General features: G+C 38.2%; 1 protein-coding gene across 7 annotated transcripts in view; it reads left to right on the top strand.

Annotated features, from left to right (window-relative positions):
- FERMT2 (FERM domain containing kindlin 2) overlaps positions 1 to 26,286 on the top strand; it is an 81,031-nt gene that overhangs the window by 4,695 nt on the left and 50,050 nt on the right. For all 7 annotated transcript variants that reach the window (XM_087728513.1, XM_087728506.1, XM_087728528.1 and 4 more), the window contains one exon: positions 16,081 to 16,314. In XM_087728513.1, coding sequence (XP_087584639.1) covers positions 16,081 to 16,314 — 234 coding nt within the window. The remainder of the gene's footprint in view (positions 1 to 16,080; positions 16,315 to 26,286) is intronic.

Raw genomic sequence — 26,286 nt, 5'->3', positions numbered from 1 at the left:
CTGTATTTTGCTATGATAAGAGGCAGAAAGAAATTAGGAGAGTCATTTGGTAAAATAAATTGTGTTATTTAATCTTGTGAATAGCGTGTTAATACTGTAATATCAGTGATCGTTGGTGTTTTACTTGGATCTAAGGTTTAATATTTGTATACTGCCCTGTAGTAGACATAACTGAAAAATCTAATCTAGGGATATTTGTAGCTTCTATATAAACTTTTTGTTTATTTTTTGTTTTTGATTGATTATGCATTTGCTTTAGCAAAATATAGTGAAACAGAATGTGCTGAGATGAATAAGAGGTTTGTACATTGATAATCGTAATATATTTACAGATACACATTAACAGAGTTGGAAAGGTACCTTGTAGGTCATCTAGTCCAACCCCCTGCCTAAGCGGGAGACCCTACACCATTTCTGACAAATGGCAGTCCAATCTCTTCTTGAAAGCTTCCAATGATGAAGCTCACACAACTTCCGAAGGCAAGCTGTTCCATTGGTTGATTGTTCTCAAACAAAATTGTCAGAAAATTTCTCTTAGTCATGTCATATGTCAACTTCTAAATTATACCAAGTCTATTAAAAAGTTATTGAGATTTCTGTCCATTAGGCACAATTCAGTTCCTGTGTCACTTCAAAAGTGATTTATGACCTTTAACTTCCTAGATATTTTTAACTGAATTTAATCCCTGGAAATATACAGTTTCCTTGAATGTCTTTCAAGCTCTAAAAAATAAAAATACATTCTAATTTTTCTTTTAAGAAGAAAATTCAGGAAATAAACTTTTTAAAATGACTGCTGTCTCTGCATCTCTTAGGTTTAATGAAGATTTATGATGTATTATGAATAAAACACCGGTTCCACCACAAAAGCGCGTAGGACAAAATCGCGCTCGACAAAAGCGCGCTGTGACGTCATCACAGCGCGACGAAAAAGATCGAAAAATGTAAAAATAAAGCTAAAACCTTCCCCTAACCCCCCCAAACCTAACCCTAAACCTAACCCTAACCCTAACTCTTAACCTAACCCTAAACCTAACCCTAAACCTAACCGTTAAAGTAACGAAAAACGTAACGCTAACCCTTATCCTAACCCTAACGCTAACGCTAACGCTCTAAAGCTAACCCTAACCCTTAACCTAACCCTAACCCTAACCCTAACCCTTACCTTTATGTGAATCGGCTTGCTTTAATTTAATTTTTATTAATTTTTATTTGAATTTTTCGATCTTTTTCGTCGCGCTGTGATGACGTCAAAGGCGCGATTTTGTCGATCGCGCTTTTGCCGTCCGCGCTTTTGACGGGTCACGCCAAACACCAAGGAAATGTAGCTTTATTGAATTACCAATTGTATTGCACTACAGATTTCACAGTAATGGAGGCAGGGCTTGCAAATTCATTTGAGCTGAATTTGTAATGTCTTCCCTTAAGCCATTATGCTAAAAAAAAAAGTGCTGTTCAAATTATCACTGTTCCTGCTTTTCTTTAGATGTTAACTTTAAATATTTCTCTCTAAATAACTTTTCCACTATTTTTCTGTTTTATTTTTAGTTAGTTTCTGGCTCATATTCAAAAATTTTATATAGGAAGATATGCAGGCAGATTGAAGATTTCCATTTTTCCCCATTTTCCCTCCACTTACTACTCAATTTCAAGAGGCTTTTAAAATTATCATGAGCTTAGATAAATAATTTGCATTGTTCAACTGGAAATTGCAATTTGAGAATATGAAAAAAGTAGTGCTTTGGGGGATTGCAGATAACTGAGTCCCTTCAATTAATTGTTTGCTGGGAGCTTTAAACAGGGTTAGAGAGGGTTATTATAGTGCTTCTGCAGCCTTTATTACATATGCTAGCAGAGGGTCAGCTAGCATCAAAGTAAAAATGAAGTTGGGATAGGCTAAAAATGGAGTAGGGGATAGGAATTCCAAATTGTGTATGCCAAAGAATGCCCAATTGCATATAAGTCTGAACAGCTGCTAAAGTCGGGGATTATATGCTGTGATTTATAGAAATTGCAAGTATTTTTCCTTTCTATCAAAATCATTTCCTCCTCAGATACTAGGATAAAAGTACCTACCCTCAGTGTCTCACATTAATGGGGAAGTCAGTTTTGTGGCTCAGAGCCAGTGTTTAGAAGTATAAAAGCCTCAGTCCCCAACACCATAACAAACTAAGCAAGCTCCTTTAGAGTAATCTTGCTTGCTCTCATTGCTCTATCCAAGGCTGAAGGCTTCCTGTCCAAACAGAATTTGGGATCATATCAAGCCAAATAGTTGCTGCTTTGATAAACAATTCCTTTTCTTTGTGACAGTCATAAATGATGGAAAAGATCTGTATCAGATGTACTGTTGAGCTTTCAGTCCATAGCTTCCGAATGTTAGCGTAGGAATGAACTAGGTTTCAAGGCAACCCTTAATAACTCAGAGGTTTTGATAGTTAAGGTGAAAGTGGTGGGTTGCAGGCAGTACACCCTGGTACGGGCGTACCAGTGTCTGCCCCGAGTACCAGGTAATGTTCCGGTAAGGTGCTCCGGAGGGCCCACCTGCCCGCCTGTCGTGCTTACCTGTCTTTAAACTCTTTGGTACTTACGCGCATGGCACGTACAGCAGCTGCACGATGCTCCGCCAAGCAGATGGAGCGTCTTGGAGGCATCGCTGGAGGTTAGGACACATGCGCGTGTGTGCTGCATGCGTTCATGTGGAGGACACCAGGTCCCATTGCAACCGTATCGGTTGCAATGGGATCCGGAACCCACCACCACTGTAAGGTACATGTCATCAATATTTAGAATTTCTTAGATAGGATGGGTGGTGTAGAAAATAACTATATGAATATAATGTAATTTATATACTAATCATTTTAATATTAATTTTTGTACTAAGATAATTTATATAAACATATACAATAATTGTCAACCCAGCTTCTTTTGCTATATCTTGGTTTTTTTATTTATATTTTATTCAGTTGCTATGAAACGGTTTATAATTACAAAGTATATTCTACAAGGCCTGAGTAAAATTGAATTCAGATGCTAGATTACATTGGGACAGTGCATGGTTCTCAAAAGTTGTGCTTGAATAGACCTAAATTCTCCTATATTTTCTACAAGTATTCTCTTGCAAGAAACTTTCCCTTGGGAAAATGGGAAACAAAGTGGAAATGTAGGATCAAATGGGACACGTTCATAAACAAGCTTTAAATAAAGTAAATGACTTTATCTGCTAAACAACTATGGATGTCCTTACTGAACAGGAAGTGACATAGAACATTTGGCATTCTCATTCAGTTGGCAGAATTTGCTGCAAAGTAGAACTGGTGATTGATTTACCCTTGAACAAAAAAATGTTTCTTTGCTCACTACAATTTTTTCCTCCCTAAAATTACTATTAAATATTATTACTTAATTCCTTTACCACAACTTGAAGAATTAAACAACTGCTTTGGATTAGTCACAGAAATGGAATTTAATAAAATAGCTTATCCTGTTGAAATTTTATGACAAAATGTGCTTTCTTCCTATCTCTCCTAGTCATAGCTTATCGGGAGTAATAGGAATCATACAAGTATGCACATTTTAGCAAATTCTACATGTGTATATTTTAGCTTTATGTTTTTCTTGTGTTTCTAGAAATCTGCCCACAGTTGTAATCTAATTTCAAAGTACTGTATTCAGGAATGGCCCAAATTAAACTGATGAGTATGATAAATGTTATCAGAAAAGATACCCACAGATACCAGGTATGTCTGAGCCTTGATATCAGTTCATTTGCACTTATTTATTATCTAGGTACACAGTAATAATTATCTTCTGGCTTAAAAATTAACTGCTTGAAAAGAATAAAATATTCTTGACTCATTGTTACAAGAATATTGAGAAATGGCATTTGAGCTTATATGGCCTGAAAAACGGCAGTCTTTCATTAGGCAAGCTAGAAGTACTTTTTTTTCTTTGTATTCTAAAAGTACATAATGGTCTTTCCACCAGCTAAAGAAGACGTCTCTTGAGCTAAAAGCTCCTCTGATGGTTCGGGCACAGAAGTGTGCCAATTGGAAATGGAGTGTCTTCCATTGAAACTTACTTGGATCCTTCTCAGTTAAGCAGAAAGAAAATATAAGAAACAGTCCTATGTGCTCCAACATTGGAGCATAGGAGCACTCCAGCATTGCAGGACACATTCTCAAGTATAGGTAGTCCTCAGCGTATGACCATAATTGAGCCCAAAAGTTCTGTTGTTAAGTAAGACATTTGTTAATTGAGTTTTACCCCATTTTATGACATTTCTTGCCTCTGTTGTTAAATGAAGCACCACAGTTGATAAGTTAGTAACCCGGTTGTTAAGTGAATCTGGCTTCCCCATTGAATTTGCTTCTGAGACGGTCCCAAAGGGTGATCACTTGATCTTGGAACACACCAACGAACATAAATATGAATAAGTTGCCAAGCATCTGAATTTTGTTCATGTGATTATGGAGATGCTGCAAAGGTCGTAAGTGTGAAAAATGGTCATAAGACACTTTTTTCAGTCCCATCACAAATTTGAATGGTCATTAAATGAATGTTGTAAGTTGAGGACTACCAGTACCTTCGTGGGTTTTTTTTGCCAGGAGTGGACAATGCAGTTGTATGCACAATTTGTAAGCAGCCCTACATGTTGAAAAACGAAAGCTAAACTGATAGTGTTTAATGGTGTTATGTTCAAATACTGCCTTGGCTCCATTATAGAATAGCAATAGCAGTTAGACTTATATACCGCTTCATAGGGCTTTCAGCCCTCTCTAAGCGGTTTACAGAGTCAGCCTATTGCCCCCAACAACAATCCGGGTCCTCATTTTACCCACCTCAGAAGGATGGAAGGCTGAGTCAACCCTGAGCCGGTGAGATTTGAACAGCCGAACTGCAGTCAGCTGAAATAGCCTGCAGTGCTGCATTTAACCACTGCGCCACCTCGGCTCTTCCTCAGTATTAAGTAATCTTGTTACAGCTACTTCCCTCTGCCTAATTAGAAATAATATGAGTTTGATCAATGGATAGTTGTTCATAACAAGAACCTGCACAACTATAAAATACTTAAACACCTATCAGGTGTGCTGGTCAGGTACTTACAGAGGTATTCCTCAACTTACAGCTGCTCCTCACATTCAAGGCTATTACAGCATCCCTATGATCATGTGACCACTTTCTGGGAGCTTAGTAACCAGTTTACATTTACAACAAATATAGCATCCTCTGGGCACATGGTTACCTTTTGCAACCATTCCAGCCAGCTACAGTCAATAGGGAGAAAATGGCAGGGGAGGTCACAAATCATAGTCATAGCCTTAGTAAATGACCAGTGATTTGCTTAAAGACTGCTGCAAAATGCTCATAAAATTGGATGCAGTCATATAATGCCTTAGTTAACCACATGACTTAAAGATGAATATTCTCTTACCAGAACATTCTGGTCATAAGTCAAGAACTACCTGTATCTGCTAGCAAAAAAAGTTTGAAATCTCTGGAAGCTCCATTGTTCCAATTGGCCGTCCTAATGGCCATATGTTAGTTACAGATAGCCTCAGAAAGGGTGCTTTATAGCCTATAAAGCACTTCCAGCTGTTATAAAATGCTGCAAAAACCTTTCCCCACCATTACAGAGTTGCATTTCATCTGCTTGACAGCTGGCTCACAACTATAACTTGGTGTAGCATCCTGTGATTTGGAACATTTTTTGCCCATTTCCAGCAAAAAAAAAAAGGCCTGTTTGAGAGAGTCAGTCCATACTTACAAATCATGTGATTTGCTTGGCCGCAACTACCATACAAATGATGGTAAAATTGGGTCCGGTCATCTGTGTGTCTCAACTTACAACTATCATGATTGAAATTCTGTTCCCAATTGTGGTCACAAGTTAAGGTCTACGTGTATATGGAATATATTCCTAAATCATATGCTATTAACACCATTGCATTACATATGGGATACTGCAGCCTTCCTGAGAAAACAAAAATCCATTAAATGAAGAATGAATAATTTAGCTGTCATGGGTATTGAAACCCAATACAATTAAATAGTGCTAGAACTATTAATTAGTACTAGAACTTCTAAACAAAAGTAGTTCTCATCTGGATTGAGGGCACAGTCAAAATTAGATTAGAAGACTCAAAGTCTGCTAGATTACAAAACCGAAGAATAAACACAGACAAAACCTTAAATTTGGTTTTAATGATTAACTATCTGGGGTTTTAAGGTATATGAATAGCATGTAGCTCAGCTATACTGATTGTAGACCATGATTTGATGTTTGGATTTAAAAACCACCCTTGAATGAAGCGTGATGATACTGACATCCATGTGGTTTTCTTGGCAGCAGTACAGACATATTTTTAAATCCCATCTGAAGGTTTTGGTGGGAAGGGGCTGGGTTGTTAACTATAGGAACATTAAAAAAAAGTAATAACTGGAAACCAGAGGCCGGTAAGACAGTCTGAAATACTGTGTCTGGCCTGCATAACACCCTTCCCAAATATGCATTGTAAAGATGTATTTACAGTGGCATAAAAGGAAATCATAGCTTTTATGTTAAATATGCCAAATAATGACTTTTGCAACAAGGGAAAAGAAGGTTTGTAGGCCAAGTATGACAGATCTACTGTCTTCAGTAGGGGGAATTTCTTTTTTGGTGCCTTCTAGGCTCTCTGCTCCTGGATTGTTTTGTATGACTGACCATGTAACCCATAGCAGCTGTTCTATAAATGAGCAACCACCTTCCTCAAAACGAGTGTGGTGCCCACCAACCAAAATGTGCTCTCAGAATCTGCCCGCTGTCCCAAAAGTTTAGAAACTTTATAATAGATAAAGATATCATAGAATTGGAATTAGTGGTTCTATATGTGACCATATAAATATATCACGTCAACGTTCTAATATTGTCTAATATACATGCAGATTAACATTTTCTGATTATTATTTTCTCGTAACAATGGGGTTAACTAGAACTGCCATCCTTTTTTTTAAAAAGAGGAAGGATAGATTAAGATGTCTTGCTCCAGGTAACTGAGGTTTTGGAAGGTTTCCAACAACATTTTCCCAATAATTCAGGGAGCAGTTCTATTGAATACCATGTTAAAATATGGAGTACAGGGGCAGATTTGCCCTGGATGGCCTCTTCTCTCTGATTGCATGTATTTTTTTTATTCAGACTCAGAATTGTGCCCCATCCAAAATTCAAGTTTTAGAGTTTATATTTTAATTTCATGTATAATTATAATCTGCATATAATTTACATTGTCATACTGTATTCTTTATAGTTTTTCTCTTTTCATTTTTCATGATTTGAATTGCATCTATCATAGCTATGCTTTGGTTAGGAGATGGATGTAAGATGTATAAGCATTTAATGATATATTAAAATATATTAGTTATGATATTTTTCATGGAGAACATCTGTCTATGTGATTGCTGAGATTTGACAATGACTTCATTGCACATAATCAAGGGAATAAAGTATCAATGATGGTTTATATTTATTGTTATCTGCCTATAGTATGGGGCAGTCAATAAATTTATAACATAATAGTAACACAGCTTACATCCTACGATGATACCTCTTAACATCATCAAACATCAATAATTGCTTATCCCAGGATCTTGGGAAAGATTCAATAGATGGATAAAAATGCCAAATCCACTCTAAGCATCTGACTGACTGTATGACAAACTATAATACTATGTCTTACACCCTGTTAGAAAAGGACAGTCTTAAACACTCAAAGAGCCATTTGAACCCGTTTCCCACAGAAAAGAAAACACCTGGAGCCACAAAGGTCTAGCCGGAAGCCCCCTGTTCAATTCTGGAGCTGACCAGAAGTTCAGTTCCCCCACCATAGAGTCTCCTCCTAGCACGGCATACTGTCATAACCGAAAGCCCTATCAATTGTAGAGACAACTGGAAAACCCTCCATTTGCCATAGAGTCTTCTCCTGGCACACTGTGCTTCTCCCCCCACCACCAGAAGCTCCTCTCAAAATTGTGGTGCCGACTGGTGATGGAGCCGCAGCAGAGGGAGGGAAGAGTCACATGTGGCTCCAGAGCCGCCGTTTGCTGATGCCTGGTCTAGAAGAACCCATTAGTGTAAGTTGTAAGAATCTGGCTGAGTATTTTGAGGACAGAATCCCTCACAATTGCTTCAGACTGGAAGCCAGATGGAATCTATTGAAATGACAGTGGTGTCATGCCGAATACAGACAAGGATGATTCTAATATAATGAGTCTGCTCTGGATATGCTGGACTAATGTCAGGGCCAGGGATAGGCAAGCGATCAAGCACCTGAATCTGGCTGTGCCAGGAGTCAGATGACAAGTCCTGTTCCTATGCAACTGCCACAAACAAACCATACAATCTTGATAATAGAGCAGAGTTGCTTGACATGCTTCCTTACTAGAGAAGAATGGCATCTGCCTTAACTGATTCTCACCTGGCAGTTGCCTTATAGCTAAATGTTTGGGACTTCCTTATATGGAACAATCTATTCAAACTGAACCCTCTCCATTTGAGAACAGTTTGTGAATCCAGAATCTCTGTCACAACCTTCCCACATGTGCCTTGAATTGTGACCTAACCATATTATCTCTATGAGCCCCAATTACAGTGACTTATTGCAATCAAATATTCTGTTCCTTGCTGAAGTATATGCATGACTACATACATTAACCTTCAGTAGTGTTCACCACTGTATTCTCTGAGCTGCCTGTGGGCGTTAGGAGTTAAAGGCACAATGCTACAATGGTTCCACCCTTCTCTGAGCAGACTATTTCAGCCTGTGGCACTGTGGATGAGAAGTCAGACTCTAGGATACTCAATTATAGGGTTAGGATTTGGTCTTTGTTACTCTGTTTTAACATCTGCATAAAACTGTTGTGAGAGTTTATGTCAGTTCGTGTAACAGAATATATATCCATATTCACATTGCCAACATGGACCCAATAAGAGATGTGGTAGAAATACCATCTCAGTGCCCAGTGGCTTTCAGTATCTGGGTGGGAAAACGTACGCTCAGATTCTATCCAAACAAAATGGAGCAGCCCTTAATTCAGAAATCTCCTGATTCCAGGATTGTATTATTCTTCACTCTTGATAGAGTTGTGTTGTCTCAGGGGTCAAGGTCTCACGTTTAATCAATAAATATGCGAATACCATGGCTAGGTCCTTTGAGATAATAGGGAAGAAAATGGTAAGTGAGCACCTGTCTATCCTAGACGAGTTCAAATCACCAGGACCGGATGGATTACACCCCAGGGTTCTGAAGGAACTGGCAGACAAGATTTCAGAATCACTGAACTATATCTTTCAGAGATCCTGGAGCACCAGGGAACTACCAGAGGACTGGAAAAGAGCTGATGTGGTTCCCATCTTCAAAAAAGGAAAAAAAAATAGATCCAGGAAACTATAGACCTATCACAGACCTATCAGTCTGACCTCAATACCAGGAAAGATTCTGGAAAAGATAATCAAGCAACGAATTAGCGAACACCTAGAAGCAAACAAAGTAATAGCCAAAAGCCAACATGGGTTTGTCAAAAAATCACGCCAGACTAATCTTATTGCATTCTTTGACAATGTGACAAAATTCCTGGACCAGAGGAATGCCGTCAATATAGTTTACTTGGACTTCAGTAAGGCATTTGATAAGGTAGACCATAACCTACTACTAGATAAAGTAGAAGAATGTGGGTTAGACAGCATCACCACCAGATGGATTCATAACTGGCTAACCAACTGCACTCAACGTGTAGTCCTCAATGGAGCTGCATCTACATGGAGGGAAGTATGCAGTGGAGTACCCCAAGGCTCTGTTTTAGGCTCAGTACTCTTCAACATCTTCATCAATGATTTGCATGAGGGAATAAATGGGGAACTCATCAAATTTGCAGATGACACCAAGATGGCAGGAATAGCCAACACTCCAGAAGATAGGCTTAAGATACAGAAGGATCTTGACAAACTTGAACATTGGGCACTAGCTAACAAAATGAAATTCAATGGTGAAAAGAGTAAGGTTCTACATTTAGGTCAGAAAAAGGAAATGCACAGTATAGGTGGTACCTTGCTCAATAGTAGTAACTGTGAGAGGGATATTGGAGTCCTAGTGGACATCCATTTAAATATGAGCCAGCAGTGTGCAGCAGCTGCCAAAAAAGCCAAAACATTTCTAGGCTGCGTAAACAGAGGGATAGAATCAAGATCACGTGAAGTGTTAATACCACTTTATAATGCCTTGGTAAAGCCACACATGGAATACTGCATTCAGTTTTGGTCACCACGATGTAGAAAAGATGTGGAGACTCTAGAAAGAGTGCAGAGAAGAGCAACAAAGATGATTAGGGGATTGGAGACTAAAACATATGAGGAACGGTTGCAGGAACTGGGTATGTCTAGTTTAATAGAAAGAAGGACTAGGGGAGACATGATAGCAGTGTTCCAATATCTCAGCGGTTGCCACAAAGAAGAGGGAGTCAAACTATTTTCCAAGGCACCTGAGAGTAGAACAAGAAGCAATGGGTGGAAACTAATGAAGGAGAGAAGCAACTTAGAACTGAGGAGAAATTTCCTGACAGTTAGAACAATTAATCAGTGGAACAGCTTGCCTCCAGAAGTTGTGAATGCCCCAACACTGGAAGTCTTTAAGAAGATGTTAGATAGCCATTTGTCTGAAACGGTATAGGGTTTCCTGCCTAGGCAGGGGATTGGACTAGAAGACCACCTAGGTCCCTTCCAACTCTGCTATTGTATTGTATTGCATTGAGAATACACCTGGAATGGGATCCCCTGAGGACAGTCATTCATATTTAATCATCTTCCAGTTTGATTGCTGTAATGCACGGGTGTCAAACTCTTGATGTCACATGATGTATCCTGTCACATCCGGCCCAGGGGCCACCAGTTTGACAGCCCTCCTGTAATGTATGTCACTTGGGTCTGCTTTGGAGGACCACTCACACATTTCATTTGGCCTAGAATACAATAACTACTGTACTGCCCTGATAAACCAATGTTGCAGGAGCTATGCTGATTGCCAGTATAAATGTAATTCAAGATGCTGGCTGTTGTCTTTATGGTCCCATAGGGCTTAGAATCTCTCTATGTAAAGATTGCTTTTCATGCAGATTTTTTTAGAGAATGCCAACTAAGGTCAGGTGGTAGGAGAGAGTATGAGTATGAGTAGTTTATGTAGTATGAGAGCCTGACAGTAGCATTTTTTCTTAGCAGCTCCCTTCTTATGGAACAATCTGTCTCCTGAGGCATTGATAGCATTTCTTTTGAGGATTAACTGTGCACCCTAAATGCCTATATTTGTATTGTTTCCATTTTAATGATTGCATTTAATGTACTATTGTTATTTTAATATTGGTAAACTGCCTAAGCCTACAGGGATTTATTGCACAAATACATAAATAAATACTGGATGTCTATCTGTGCTGTTTTAATCATTCCTAGCCCTTTGTATAAGGGTTGGCAGTCTATTATTAGAACGCTGGAATGTTAGGTGACAGAGCTATCGGTGGTTTTCCTAGTGAATGGGCCACAGGTCTCATGCTGCATCTGAATTTGGGAGTTTCACAGGAAGAATTGGGTCAAGATTTACCTTCCTTGTCTTTCCTTCACGTTCTAACTCTTTGCTGCAAACACAATATAAACTATTATATTGTATCTGTTATAAGCTGACAGGGTGTGGTCCATTATATGTGGATTATAATCAGAAATGTTCAAAATTTAGCTGTGTAGGAACGAGGAGATATTGTGGAAAGACACTAACGTATCCATTGAGATCAGCGGCAAAAGGATGAGCAATAAATTTTGTGTAAATTGGGTATTCTGATGATGTGCAGTAAACTGGTAATCTAGAAGACCTCTATTCTACTACAATTGATCCTGGATATTGGTACTAAAGTACTAAAGCTTTTTATGTTTGAGGGAAAACTCTTTTCCCTATTATTGTCACAAGCTAAAAGATATACTTAGAATATAAGGAGAAAAAGCTGACACTACTTCTCAGTTTAAGCCCTGATTTGAGGGACCTGCAGGGAATAATGTTTAGTGGGTACCATTCTTGTAATTATAGCTGCAATATCAACCTTGTTTCTCCTGAGGGAAATCTACCTAACTTCAACATGCTTATGTGGCAGCAAATGGTTACTCACGCCCTTGTCACCTCAAGGCTGGATTGTTGCAGCGCGCTCTACATGGGGCTACCCTTGAAAAGCATTCGGAGACTGCAGTTAGTCCAGAATGCGGCTGCACGAGCGATATTGGGTGCACCGAGGTACACCCACGTTACACCTGTGCTCCACGAGCTGCACTGGCTACCAATTGGTCTCTGGACGCAATTCAAGGTGTTGGTTATCACCTTTAAAGCCCTATATGACTTAGGGCCAGAGTACCTTCGAGACCGCCTACTGCCGCATACCTCCCAGCGGCCAGTAAGATCCCACAGATTGGGCCTCCTTCAGATGCCATCAGCCAGACAGTGTTGGCTGGCAGGCCCCTGGAGGAGAGCCTTCTCTGTGGCTGCTCCGACTCTTTGGAATCAGCTACCCCCAGAGATCCGGACCATACCCACTCTCATGGCCTTCAGGAAAGCTGTAAAAACTTGGCTGTTCTGGCAGGCCTGGGGCTGTTGACCTCACTGTTGAGGTCCAGCCCTGATTAGAATGAATGTAGGAGGTGTTGCTATTTTAAACCGTTTTCTTTTGTTATGTGTTCGTTATGTGTCTTTTTTTCCCCTCTTTATTTTTGTAAGCCGCCCGGAGTCCTTCGGGATTGGGTGGCATATAAATGTGGTAAATTAAATTAAATTAATTAAATTAACATACATAAAATATCTCAGTTTCCTGAAATTATAAATTAATGCATTAGCCAAGGAATCAGGCTTGGAATCTGATATTATTTTTTGAAGGTCTATGATAGATAGCTTCAGGTCTTTATTTGCCCAACAATATTGTTCGAAAGAATCTCTTCTTTTCCTGAAAATGATCCTTCTGAATAGTTCTTTCGCTCCTGTTGAATAACTATTTCTGGGCCATCTCAACATTTCATTTTTTGCAACAGCTATTAGAAACTCTCTGAATTTTTGCCAGCTTTTTCTGGTTTTCCGAAACTTCTTGCAATTATTGATAAGGGTTTAAAATATAATTAGCCCAGTACAGACCTGGTTTTGTTGATTTTTTTAGCCATGGATAAATTATCACAAGCCGTAATGGAGGGACGGCTATTTGTTGATCTGTTCCTCTTTTCTTCTGTTGTTAAATTTAGTGTTGAGTTAGCATGGAAGGCACAATCAACCTTAGATACCATAGTCTCAGTCATGATGCTATAGTTATTCTCATAGCAATCTTAAAGTATTTTCAGATCATCTGTCAAGGTAAATAGTCTTTCAATTTCGCATTTACTTCTAGTGAATCAATACTATTTCACTGATACTAGTTTCTAGATGATGTGCCTATAACCTGCAGCTTCAGGATATAAGTGCTATCCAAGCAAAATTAAATACCATAGAGAAAGCAAACACTACCTTATTTTGCTGAAACATAAAAGTTTAAAAGAGAAGCTATACGTTTTATAGTGAAGAAGACATATTTTTAGAGCAGACTCCAGACTTAACTGATTTACCATATTAAACTAAACCTATAATCAGGACATCAGAAGAGCTGTGCTTAGCCAGACCAGCCAAGACAGACTAGTTCCATGGTGACAAACCTATGGAACGCGTGCCAGAGGTGGCATGCAGAGCCCTCTCTGTGGGTACCCACGATCGCCAGCTGTTATCTTCCGGGTTCCTACATGCACATGTGCATACCAGGAGCGGGAGAAGAGCAGCTGGCCAGTGCGCATACGTGCGACTGAACCCAGAAGAACAGCTGGCCACCACTTAAGTCCACTTAAAGCTGGTTTAGACAGTGCTGGCATTGTTATCACTAGAAGAATTTCTGGTTAACAAATTAACTTTATAAAGTTGAATTCTGCCCCTTACAAGAAGCATTAAATAGTCTAGTGCTGTAAGTTCTTTTTGTGTGTTATTTACATGCGAGACATTTTGTGTGAACAAAGTCTTGCTCATAGAGCATTCTCGTCTTCAAAAATAAATTATTTAATAAAAGGAGGGTGATTTTTTTAGCTGTTTCTTGGTATTTCAATATTTTTCAGTTTTAAAAAATTGTTCTTGAGTAGCGAGAAAGTCCCCAGGTTCCGATTCCAGTTTCTTCCTTAGTTTCATCTCTTCATAGCATTGGATAGATATAAAATAAATAATCCATGTTAAAACCTCCTCCCTCCTTCCCAAATAAAGAATTCAGTAGAAAGAATATCATGCAGGATGCACTGAGTTTTCTTAAACCTGGGTGAAAGATCTATCCTTTGTCTCTAATAGGTTGTTTTGTATGCTTAAATTGTCAAAAGCCAATGTAAAAAATGATAAATCTCTTAATATTAATTGTAGCCCTGTAGGCTGATAAGAAAGCCAGTGGCTTTTTAATTTATAACCCGCATTTAAGTCTAAACCTCTTCTACTTGAGAGTTCATAAACAACATCTTTCAGTGCCGAAATCATTCCCTTATTCTTGACATGTTTTAGAGAAGCAAAAGTTTGGACCAGAGTTCACCATAATCACTTGACAGATTTCTTTGAGAGCAGCCAAGTCTTACTGCATGCTGCATGCTTTTCTATATTTGGCTTTGTTTAATTTGACGATAGAATGCCATGCTGTTGAGAATTGTGGCTGCTGCTCCTCTCTTCTAACCATGTTACCCAAGCCAAGATTATTCCCTTTTTTGTTTTTAAAGAATGACAGGGATATTTATGACTCTAATGTAGGCTGAATCTGAACTTAACTGTATCGTTCTTTCTTTCTTTCTGTCCAGTTGAGCTTTTCAAAAAATTAGAGATTATGAGTTAACAATATAGTAGTTCTGTATGTTTTCTGGGTTGCCTAAGTCTACCTAATATCTAAAGAAACGTCCTGTATTTTGTGGGGAGAGGAAGAGAATAATAAAAAAAACAATTGTAGTCAATTTTCTTCTATTCTTTGTGTAGTTTAGCCCTGATAAGGTGGCATGCATTATTAATTGCACCCTTTGCACACATTTTTTGCCATTGTGCTTTGAACAGCGAAACTTAATTTAATCATGAATCAGAAGTCCTATAACACTTATCCAAAATGTTGCCTTTACTTGCATGATACTCAAAGATTAATTTCAAATATCCTACTTACGCCAGCACATAAGATCAGTTATCTGGGAGGTAGGAATGGCATTGAATTCTCTGGTCCTGTATTTATGGAATCCTGTTCTATCTGAATTATACTGATTATATTCAGAATTTCTAGTGGATCTTTCTTTTTCAGAAAGCATTATATATAATTGGGCTTTGAGCTTTATTTATTGGAACATTTGTATCCAGTGGGAAAGAAGAGAACCATTTCTGCAGCAATGCCTCAATTCTGAAATATTATTTAGTTGGAAGAACAATTGCTATTGGGACACATCAGGGAATTATTAATAGTAGCTGGGGATGCAATGCAGATGTTGGAACATTTAACTTACACAATTTGGACTCAGCTTAATTTGTGCTGAAGTTATCCAAATTGTTAAAAACTTGTTAAGCATATTAATGCACATATCCTCCTTGGCTATATTCCTCGCATATGGAATTATCAAAATACCGAAAGTTTTTTTCCCCACTGAAAATATGGTTAAGTAACATGGAAGGAAAAATTTAGCTTGACTTGAGGGGATTTTTATCTTTACTTCTTGGCCGTCCCTAGTGGTGTCTCAGATACTATAGTAGTCAGATTTGACCCTGTTTAGTTTTCGAGTTTTGTCAAGATTGTGCAGTTTCTGCCAGTTAATTAGATTTTCAGACGTTGAATGATCCTTACTTCACTCTTGTCTTTTGCAAGAATAACTTGGCTGGGTGAATAAATGCATGAAATAAAAATTATTGGTGTTTTATAAAAAATAAACAAAATAGATTTTGTCTAAGCACTGTGAATTTAGTTACTCGCTATTTCTCTTTAATTCCTAACTCTGTATCTTTGTGCTCCTCCTAGATGTCAAGAAAGACTGGTCCGACCATGCCTTATGGTGGGAAAAGAAGAAAACCTGGCTCCTTAAAACACACTGGACTTTAGATAAGTATGGAATACAGGCTGATGCAAAGTTACAGTTCACTCCTCAACACAAATTGCTCCGACTCCAGCTTCCCAACATGAAGTATGTAAAAGTGAAAGTGAACTTTTCTGACAGAGTCTTTAAAGCAGTATCTGACATCTGCAAAACTTTCAGTAAGTATCTATGATTTATGGAACCAATTATTACCTTTTTCAAGTGACAAGCATCCAGCTGTAATAGCTTTGTATTATCTAATTTTTTGTCCTGCAAGTATACATTATAGGTAGCCTTTGAACTATGACCGGCCAATTAATGACCATTCATACTTAAGATGAACTTTAAAATGCTATTTACAATTGCTCCCTGCAGTCACATCATCACGTTTCAGGTATTTGGCAAGTGGTTCGCATTTACAACCAGTAGCAGCATCTCATAGTCACATGACAATGATTTGCAACTTTTTTCAGAAAAATATGGTCAATGGATATACTGGACCATTCAACCATTTGGTTCACTTAATGATCATGGTAACTTGCTTTATGACCAAAGTAAACAATGATTGTAAAATCAGGTTACATGATGACCAGTTTAACAACCATAAGAACCGTCTTGCTGGATTCATTCTTCAAGCTAAGCTGTAATGAGTTTTGCTTTGTTTTAGCTTAGCATGTTGTGAGAATTCATCATTGTGTTCTTAAAATCAGAGCTGGATTTATGATATGTATGGAAGCTGCAATTTCAGTTTTTTTAAATCGCATTTGGACATGCTTCAGTGTTTTCTGTTTTCCTTTTGTTTTAGTTTAGCCCTTGTTGTCAACGCAGAACCTGTACCAATTAGATAAAACAAACTTTAGAAGTTTTCTTTCAACAAGACTTACTTTGGCTCAGAAGGGTTTAGTTTTTCATAGTGCCAGTGAATCAAGACATTAACTAATAAATACCTCTACCTTCAGTGCTTGGAAATTCAAAGAATTAAAAACAACTAATCTTCATTTATCAAACAGGATTTTTTTAAAAAGTGATGAAGGAATCTACTTAATTAACCTACTAAAATCTGTAAAAGAAATATAAATATAGTAGCAGCAGCCTTTTAGATGTAGTCCATAGATTCTTGTTAAAACTGAAAAATTAAGTTTAATTGTTCTTTTTTAAAAATTTTGCAAATCTTATACTTGCTTATTTTTTCCTGACTTTTTTTTTGTGTTAGGAGGCAAATGAAAGTGGATGACTTTAGCAGTGTTTCTCAGCAATTTTAAGATCTGTGGACTTCAATATCCAGAATGCTCCAGTCAGCATTCTAGGAGTTGACCTCTACATATTTTAAAGTTGATACGGCTGAGAAACAATGAACTCTATGGTATTAATAGCTATGCTTGCAATCCTCCGTTAAAATTATTGCTCATTCTCATTCTGGATGCAAATTGAATTCAAAACAGAATTACATTTCATTAAATATTGCTGATTTTGTATATTGAATGTGTAATTTGAAAGTATATAATAAAACATGTACAGTCAAAACTGTTCAGATGTTGAGATGATCCTCTGCCATTCTTCTTTGCAAATTGTGGCAGAAAGGAATTTTTAATAATAATGACATATCTGAAGAATTTATTTTGCCTTTTAATCTATGTTTAGGTTTAGATTAGGGCTGTCAATCTCACAGCCTGCGGGCTGGATGTGTCACCCGCTGGCCACACCCATGCCCAGTCTAGCAAAGGGGAAAAATTGTGCTACATCACATGATGCTGCTGTGACGATGTGAGTTTGATACCCCTGATTTAGATTGTTCTCCAACAGCCCTCATTTGATGACCATTCAGATAGTGATTATTCAAAGTTATGACAGTGCTGAACAAATTATAGTTAAGACCAGTCCTGAAAGTTATGGCTGTTGCAGCAGCCCTAGGGTCATGTGGTCAAAATTCAGGTGCTTGGCAGCCCACCTACATTTACAACTGCAGTGTGCATGTCAACTCCCCCCCCCACCTATCTCCCCTCCCTTCTCTGCCCTTCACTCCTGCCATCCCCAGCTAACTCAGTTTCCTCCTGCTGCTGAGATGACACACTGGCCTTGGTGATGTGTGATTATCTCTATCCCCCACACCCCATCTTTGCCCCTTTGGCCACCCTGCAATTTGCCACTGCTTCTCTGCCATCTTGGGCCAAAAAGATATAAAACCAGTTCAAGTATTAATTAATTCAATCTGTCGATGATCATTTTTTTAATGAAACGTAACAGTGCAAAAGCCAAAAATATTGATAGCAAATATAACATATGAAAATATACAAAGGAAGTCTTATGATTGGATGAGAAAACTATAGGAGCTTCACAGATTATTCTGTCTTTGAGATATGCCCGGGATGGTGAACCTATGGCAGGTGTGCCACAGGTGGCACGCGGAGCCATTTGTCAGGGCACGCAAGGTATTGCCCTGTCAGCTGGCCAGCATGCATGCGCCTGCTGGCCACCTGTCTTCAGCCTTCTTTTGAGGCCATTTTTCACCCTCCCCAGGCTCCAGAGGCTTTATAGGAGCCTGGGGATGGTGAAAACAGCCTCCCCCCCCCCCCCCGGAGTCCCTCTGGAGGGTTCAGGAGCTTCCCTAAAACCTCTGGAGCACTGGTTTGCTCGTAGGGCCGTTTTTAGTCCTCTGGAGCCTTCAGGGGCCTCTGAGGGCAAAAAATGACCCTACGAGCCAACCGGAAGTCCGTTCCCGAACTTCCAGTTTACCAGTAGGGCTGGTTTTTTGCACTCCAGAAGCTTTAGGGAAGCTCCTGAAGCCTCCAGAGCACTGAAGTGAAGTGAAACCGGAAGTCCCGGTTTGTCTGTAGGGCCGTTTTTCATCCTCCTGAGCCTTTAGAGATGCCTCCTGAAGGTCCCTGAAGGCTCCGGAGGACTAAAACCGTCCCTACAAGCAAACCGAAAATCACTTCCAGTTTGTCCGTAGAGCCATTTTTTGTCCTCCAGAGCCTTCAGCCTCCTGAAGGTCCCTGAAGGCTCCAGAGGACTAAAACTGGCCCTACAAGCAAACCGGAAGTCCATTCCCGAACTTCTGGTTTACCCGTAGGGCTGGGTTTTTTGTGCTCTGGAGGAGCACGACTCCCTGTGCTCCCCCCGCTTTTGGCACGCGAGCCATAAAAGGTTCACCATCACTGAGATATGCTATCATCCAAGCTTGGTGATATGCCATTCGCTTGGTGAAAATAAACTGGATTTGTTACCTATATAAGCAAGACTTTCTCTGAATATAATTCTATAGAGCTCCTTCATTCCCTTAATTTTCAAAGGTTGCCTAGATAGGTTCTGATCAGTGAAAAATCAATTGTAAATATATACAATATGTGCTCATAAAGATTTGGGACACAGAGATTTTTTTTTGTCTTCAGTAAATAACAAATGGTATAAAAATGTTAGTTATTGAGAGTATGGTACTGATAACCACAAAGCCATTCACAAATTCTGTTTAACCTGGCATGTTATACTTCATATATTTCATGTTTATTGCTGGAATGAAAATAAGAGAAAACTGTGCTATGATGTAAATGATTAGATAAAACCCAGGAAAACGTTGCCAAAGGCAAGTTTTAAGCTGTCAACTAGGATTTTCAGATTCACAGTTCAGCTTTTGGCTATTGTGTGCGTTCTATTCTTGAGGCATTTTGGCTCATCCTAATAAACATACCGTCTGCTTGTGGAGTTTGTCTTTTTCCTCCTGGACTATTGCTGACATCTTTCCTTTTTCTACATTATAATAGTTCTCATGTAAGGTTTGCAATTGTTTCTCCAGCTGTGATTTTCCCCACCCCCAGCTTGGCATTCTTATTGTGTCTGGGCTTTCTGCTGTAATTTAGAAATAGAAGCCTTGAAATTCTAGCTAGCAGTTCACTACTGGGGGTAAATCTTTCAGCACTGTATCAGCCTTTCCCAATACACTGGAAAAAAATACTATTGGCCTTGTCCACCTTCTATTCTCTTTCCACAGAGTAGGAGAAAAACAGAACATTTTTCAGTCCAGCATGTACCTTAAATAAAATTGAATTTGTCAATTAAATAGTAAATTAACAAGTAGTTACAGTTTAATGAATTACCAAACATTTTTGTTCTGAGCAGTTAAGCAGATGAATAGAGAATGGCTTTCTGTTTTTAACAAGACAGGCTTCTAGCAAGTAACCATTGGGATCAAATGAGAAGGACATACCTTTTATATTGGTGAGAGATGTACCTTTCAAGTTTGTTTGTTGTTGTGGAGTCGTGTCCGACCCATCACGATCCCATGGACCATGTTCCTCCAGGCCCTCCTGTCTTCTACCATTCTCTGGAGTCCATTGGAGGCCTACTGCTTCAGTGACTCCATCCAGCCACCTCATTCTCTGTCGTCCCCTTCTTTTTTTGCCCTCAATCTTTCCCAGCATTAGGCTCTTCTCCAGTGAGTCCTTCCTTCTCATTAGGTGACCAAAGTATTTGAGTTTCATCTTCAGGATCTGGCCTTCTAAAGAGCAGTCAGGGTTGATGTCCTCTAGGACTGACTGGTTTGATTGCCTTGCAATCCAAGGGACTCGCAGGAGTCTTCTCCAGCACCATAGTTCAAAGGCCTCAATTCTTTGGTGCTCAGCCTTTCTTATGGTCCAACTTTCACAGCCATCCATTGCAACTGGGAAAACCATAGCCGTGACTATACACACCTTTGTTGGCAGGGTGATGTCTCTGCTTTTTAGTATGCTGTCTAGATTTGCCATAGCTTTCCTCCCCAGGAGCAAGCGTCTTTCAATTTCTTGGCTGCAGTTCCCATCTGCAGTGATCTTGGCGCCCAGGAAAATAAAATCTGTCAGTAACTCCATTTCTTCCACATCTACTTGCCAGGAATTTAGAAGGCCGGATGCCATGATCTAAGTATTCTTAAAGTTGAATTTCAAGCCAACTTTTGCACTCTCCTTCTTCACCCGCATCAAGAGGCTCTTTAGTTCCTCTTCATTTTCTGCCATAGAGTGGTATCATCTGTATATCTGAGGTTGTTAATATTTCTCCCGGCAATCTTAATTCCAATTTTTGATTCATCTAGCCCCGCAATTCCCAAATTTGTTAGATGGTTACAATTCAGTAGCACATTTTAAAATGCAGCAAATATTTAACCAAATTTTAAAATAATTTCATAATTATATGGCTTTATGGCATGAAAGGTAATATGCTAATGATAAAAATACTTGCATCTCTGAAGGAAAGTTCTCTTTGTGAAATCCTTGGTGCTTTCTGAACTTGATTGTTTGCTTGCAGTTGTTTCATTACTTCTAGGTAACATCAGTGTAAATGAGTGTGGGGTTTACTCCCTGCTTTGCTACAGTACCTTGCCCTGCCAGTCTTGGTTGAGGTATAATACCCTAATGTTTATTTCTATGTCAAAATCTGAAATCTCTGTTTAAGGGGGAAAAAGGTGAAATAATGCAGTTATTAAAGTATGTGCATGTACTTGCATAGTGTTAGATGATGGATGGATGGATGGATGGATGGATGGATAGATAGATAGATAGATAGATAGATAGATAGATAGATAGATAGATAGATAGATAGATAGATAGATAGATAGATAGATAGATAGATGTAAAGTAGGTAGATATGTGGGTTGGTGAGTGAATGGATGGATGTCGGTTTTTGAAATATATATAAACTGCCAGTAAATCCACAAACTATCAAAATGACTTTTATATTCTACCCACTCCATTTTGTGGCTGCAGCTTTTTTCCCAGTCAATTTTAAAAGATAAAGTACGATGTTTCAATTTAGCTGATAAATTGGATTTCCCATGTAGTACAGGAGAGCCATGTACCATTTGCAGGATTTCCTCTCCCTGTGGGTATCTGCCTGGCCCACTAGTTCAAATGAGCAGCCTGCTTCAGGTCCTTTCAATAAAATATTGCCATCTATTGGAACCTAGGAAGCTTACCTTTTCCATGGCTACTTTATGGAACAGCCCCTTTCCAGCAGGCACCATTCTCTTAGCCTTCCAGAAAACTAATTAAGATACACTGAGGTACAATGCTAGAGCCTGTGGAGAGTTGTTGAGGTACCCTGGGAGGTTGATTGAGGTTTTTAATTTTTGTTAATGGTTTTTATGATTTTTATAATTTTATTGTTGTGAACTGTTCTGAGTTGTATTAAAATGGGTAGCCACACAGATCTTATAAATAACAGATGTTGCTTTGTTAAGGAATATGGGTTGAAGGCCCTGCTAAACACATATGTAAACACCCACACACACATGCGTTATATATATATATATATGTGTGTGTGTGTGTGTGTGTGTGTGTGTGTGTGTGTGTCTGTCTGTCTGTCTGTCTGTCTGTCTGTGTCTGTGTGTGGTGTGTGTGTGTCTGTGTCTGTGTGTGTATATATAATCTTTATATAGTCTACTTTAAACAGTTTACGAGCAAGGAGATGGAACCTGAACATTTTAAAATCTACCACATTCCACTATGTTCTAATTAATGGGGAGGACAGAGCTAAAACTGTTCCAATATCTCCTCTCACTTCATTTCAGAAACCATCAGATACAAAAGCAACAACTGCTTGTTGCAGGCAAGATGCAGTTCTGTATAAATGACTTGTCAGAAACTGCTAGTGGATCCTATAGGCATAGCTGTTTTATTCATTTAGTAAAACATGATTTCATTTACAGGCCACTTGGTTTCATCCCAATTCTGGGTGGTGTAGAACATAAGACAATAAAAAAGTAATAATACAAAGCTCCCACCAAACAAATATCCGGAGGGAAAAAAATACTAATACCAAGAAAACAAACTTCCCACAAGGGATAGCTCAAGGCCTGGGGAGGGATGGGGATGAGGAGGAGCAGGCTTAAGCTCAACCATGTAAAAATGTGGAGAATTAACTTTAAATGGAAAGTTCTAGGCTGGAATAGTTTACCATGGGATTTTTTCCCTTTTGGTTGGAATCTCAGGATTACAGTTTTGGGGATTAATTAACTAATATTTGTTTGTATGTCCAATGTGAAATACTGTCAGAAAATTTGAGCAAACTAAACTACCCAGTCTTTGTTTTGAAATAACAGCATAACTCTTTATGTCTTTGTATGCAAAAATAAAGTAACAGTGATTTGCATGCTGCCTATATTTTTGGATTATGTTTTAAAATGCTTTAGATGATGGCGTTTTTTAAAAGGTGTTTGGATTGGAAGGTTACTCCATTTAAAATAACAATAAAATATTACTGGAGAGAAGGGTTTCTTTGGAAAGCTTTCACTTCAAATACTATTAAATCATTTTATAGGAGATCTTTGGCCTCGAATATATCACTGTCAGACCTAATTTCAGTATTGTGCCTCCGAAAATGTAGGGCATGCTTTTGTGTTAATAGTAGACAAGCTGTCAGCCACATACATCTTCTTGAACCCAATTGTTTCACAATTCTCAATCTCCAAAGATTGTGCCATTAAAACTCAGTGGAAAAATATGAGACTGGGGCCACACTCTATTATTTGCCAAATTTTAAAAATGAAATGAGGGTGTATGTATGTGTGTGTGTGTGTATATATATATATATATATATATATACACACACACATATATAAAACAATAAAAAAGTATATAAAACAATAAAATAAAACACAAATATAACAAAGGCAACAGTAAAAATATTGGGTTTCTGTCGTGATGGACTCTTGTGACGAGCCGATTGACAGATGATGGAAGCAGTTAGCTTCCTCCCATAATTGGGGCTTACCAGGGGTTGTGACACTAAATATATATATATATATATAATGGAGAAAAAAAACCTGGGAATATGTTGGGCCTCCTTTTATGTGTGATGCAGAAAATAACAATAACAGAAAATAACAATAAATAAGTCAATAAGAAATCAACTTTTTTTCATCCAAAAGTACTTAATTTAGCAAGGATTTTTTCTAGAAAATTCATGCATAATGGTTGTCAATGGGTAAAATATTTGTCACAACTTTCCATTTCGTAAAGAATATGTTGATAAGATTCTATTATGTATCTCTTTTGTAAATAACCTGTTGTATAGATTTAGCAAAAAGTGAAACCTTGCAGTAGAATCAGATTTTAGTCTTATTTGGCCTACTTTGTGTTATAAGACATTTTCCCAATGTATTTGATTTGAATGTATTTGAATTAATATACAATTTTCTGATATATATTTGAACTAAGAATCTTGATTAGAGAATAATAAAATGCACTTTGGATGGATAAAATGTTGTATTACCCAAATTAAAGATTATATTTAGTTGTTATTTTATAGGAATATTAGAAGGTGCTTTGAGCTAATATTAAATCAGCTGGTTTAGATTCCCTTAAATAATACTATGGTTGTCTAACATATTAACCAAGTGGAGGCTATAAAATGCAACCTGCTTTGTATTTCATTTTGCAACTATGATTTTAGAATGCTGAGTATGCAATCTTACTAATAATGCACATAGCAAGACCTCCAATCATTGTGTCTCATATAATGGAGGAATCAAATCCATCTTCTCTGCAGTTACAGTTTAGATTGTAATAGCATCTAGAAAAACCTCAAAAAGAATTTAAGCAGTGAAATACAGCACTATTAGACATGCTGACATGTGGGAGTTTTTGTTGAATTCAAAGCAATATGGTTTAGTTTCATTTCCCTTGGCATTATCAACTTTGTAGCTATTTCACCCTTCAGTCAACTTTTTACTGATTTGTTAGGATTTGATCTACCTGGTTTCCCAGCCAGTACCAATATTTGCCCTTGTTAATGGCTCGTCGATTCATAATCATCACCATTGCTTCTGTTCATTTGTCATAAAAATATTGGTAGCCACCATATCGGTATGGTGACCTAGTGATGTATGTGCCCTGTGTGTAGTTCCATCTTGCTTGGCTATACATTGTGATAAAGTCATTCTTCAATAAAACATCTGCTTTTCTGCCAAGTGAAACTGATTCTTACTTGGTTCATGGTATTTTAAAGCTACTTTTTACCTAATCTTTTAGGATCTAATAGTTACCATTATGTTTTCTGTTGTTCTGTACTGCTCAAAAGGCATGCGGGTGGTCCTCGACTTACAACAGTTCATTTAGTGACTGTTCAAGTGACAAATGCACTTTTCAGTTAGGATCTTTGCCGCATCCCCATGATCATGTAATCGAAATTGAGATGCTTGGCAGCTGGTTCATATTTATGACCGTTGCTATATCCCAAGGTCATGCGATCCCCTTTTGCAACCTTCTGACAATGGGGAAGCCAGATTTCACTTAACGACTGGCTTACTAACTTATCAACTTCAGCCATTCACTTAACAACTGTGGCAAGAAACGTCGTAAAATGAAGCAAAACTGACTTAACAAATGTTTCACTTAACAACAGAAATGTTGGGCTCAATTGTGCTCATAAGTGACTACCTGTAGTTATCGTCCTTAAAAGGTCCAGTTAAAATTTCAGGTCTGTCACTCAATGTTTTTTCCAAATGTATTCTGGTCACTACAAGTTCTAAGGGCCAAATAACTGTGTCTACTGCAGATGGGAGGTCATTTTATGAGAGCAGTACTGACCTGAGCAGTTTTTCTTCATAACATTGCGCTCAGTCTTCTTACATTTATTTATTGCTAAACATGGATCTCCATTCCAGAAGCTTGAAGCATTTGGTAGAGAGGTTCCCTTCCCACATGTGACAATCAGAGTCTACAGTGAAAAATTGGTTACTTAATTTGGTTTTTCTAGTGTTGCCTGCCTTCCATCTTTATTTGGTATCAAGTGACATCAGTTCTCTCAGACATACCAACTCATTGTGTCAGAATGAGTTTCAAAGATGAAACTGAATTCAGAATTCAGTTTCAAAGATGAAACTGAAATTATTAGAAACCACTTCTAGGATTTCTGGGAATTTTGCTCAAAATCTATAGTCTCAGGAAAGTTTCAAATAAGGCTTTGCGTATACAATAAATCCAAAGTTATGAATTCAGAAATTATCAGTTGAACCTCAGATATAGGTTCATACTCTTTTTTCTCCTTTTAACAAAGGAGACTTCTACTTACAAAAGGTTCTTGTAGGGCCAGAAGGACAGTCAACTGGAAAAAAATAGTTTTGACATATAATTATTTTAACCATTCCAGTTTGGCATACTTTAAGTATAAATATGGTAACAATT

The sequence above is a fragment of the Thamnophis sirtalis genome, unplaced genomic scaffold (genome assembly GCF_051295495.1).
Source record: "Thamnophis sirtalis isolate CommonGarterSnake01/CBP01778 unplaced genomic scaffold, rThaSir2_p1.2 scaffold_1, whole genome shotgun sequence".
NCBI lineage: Eukaryota > Metazoa > Chordata > Lepidosauria > Squamata > Natricidae > Thamnophis > Thamnophis sirtalis.
This window is presented reverse-complemented; position numbering and strand designations above follow the sequence as displayed.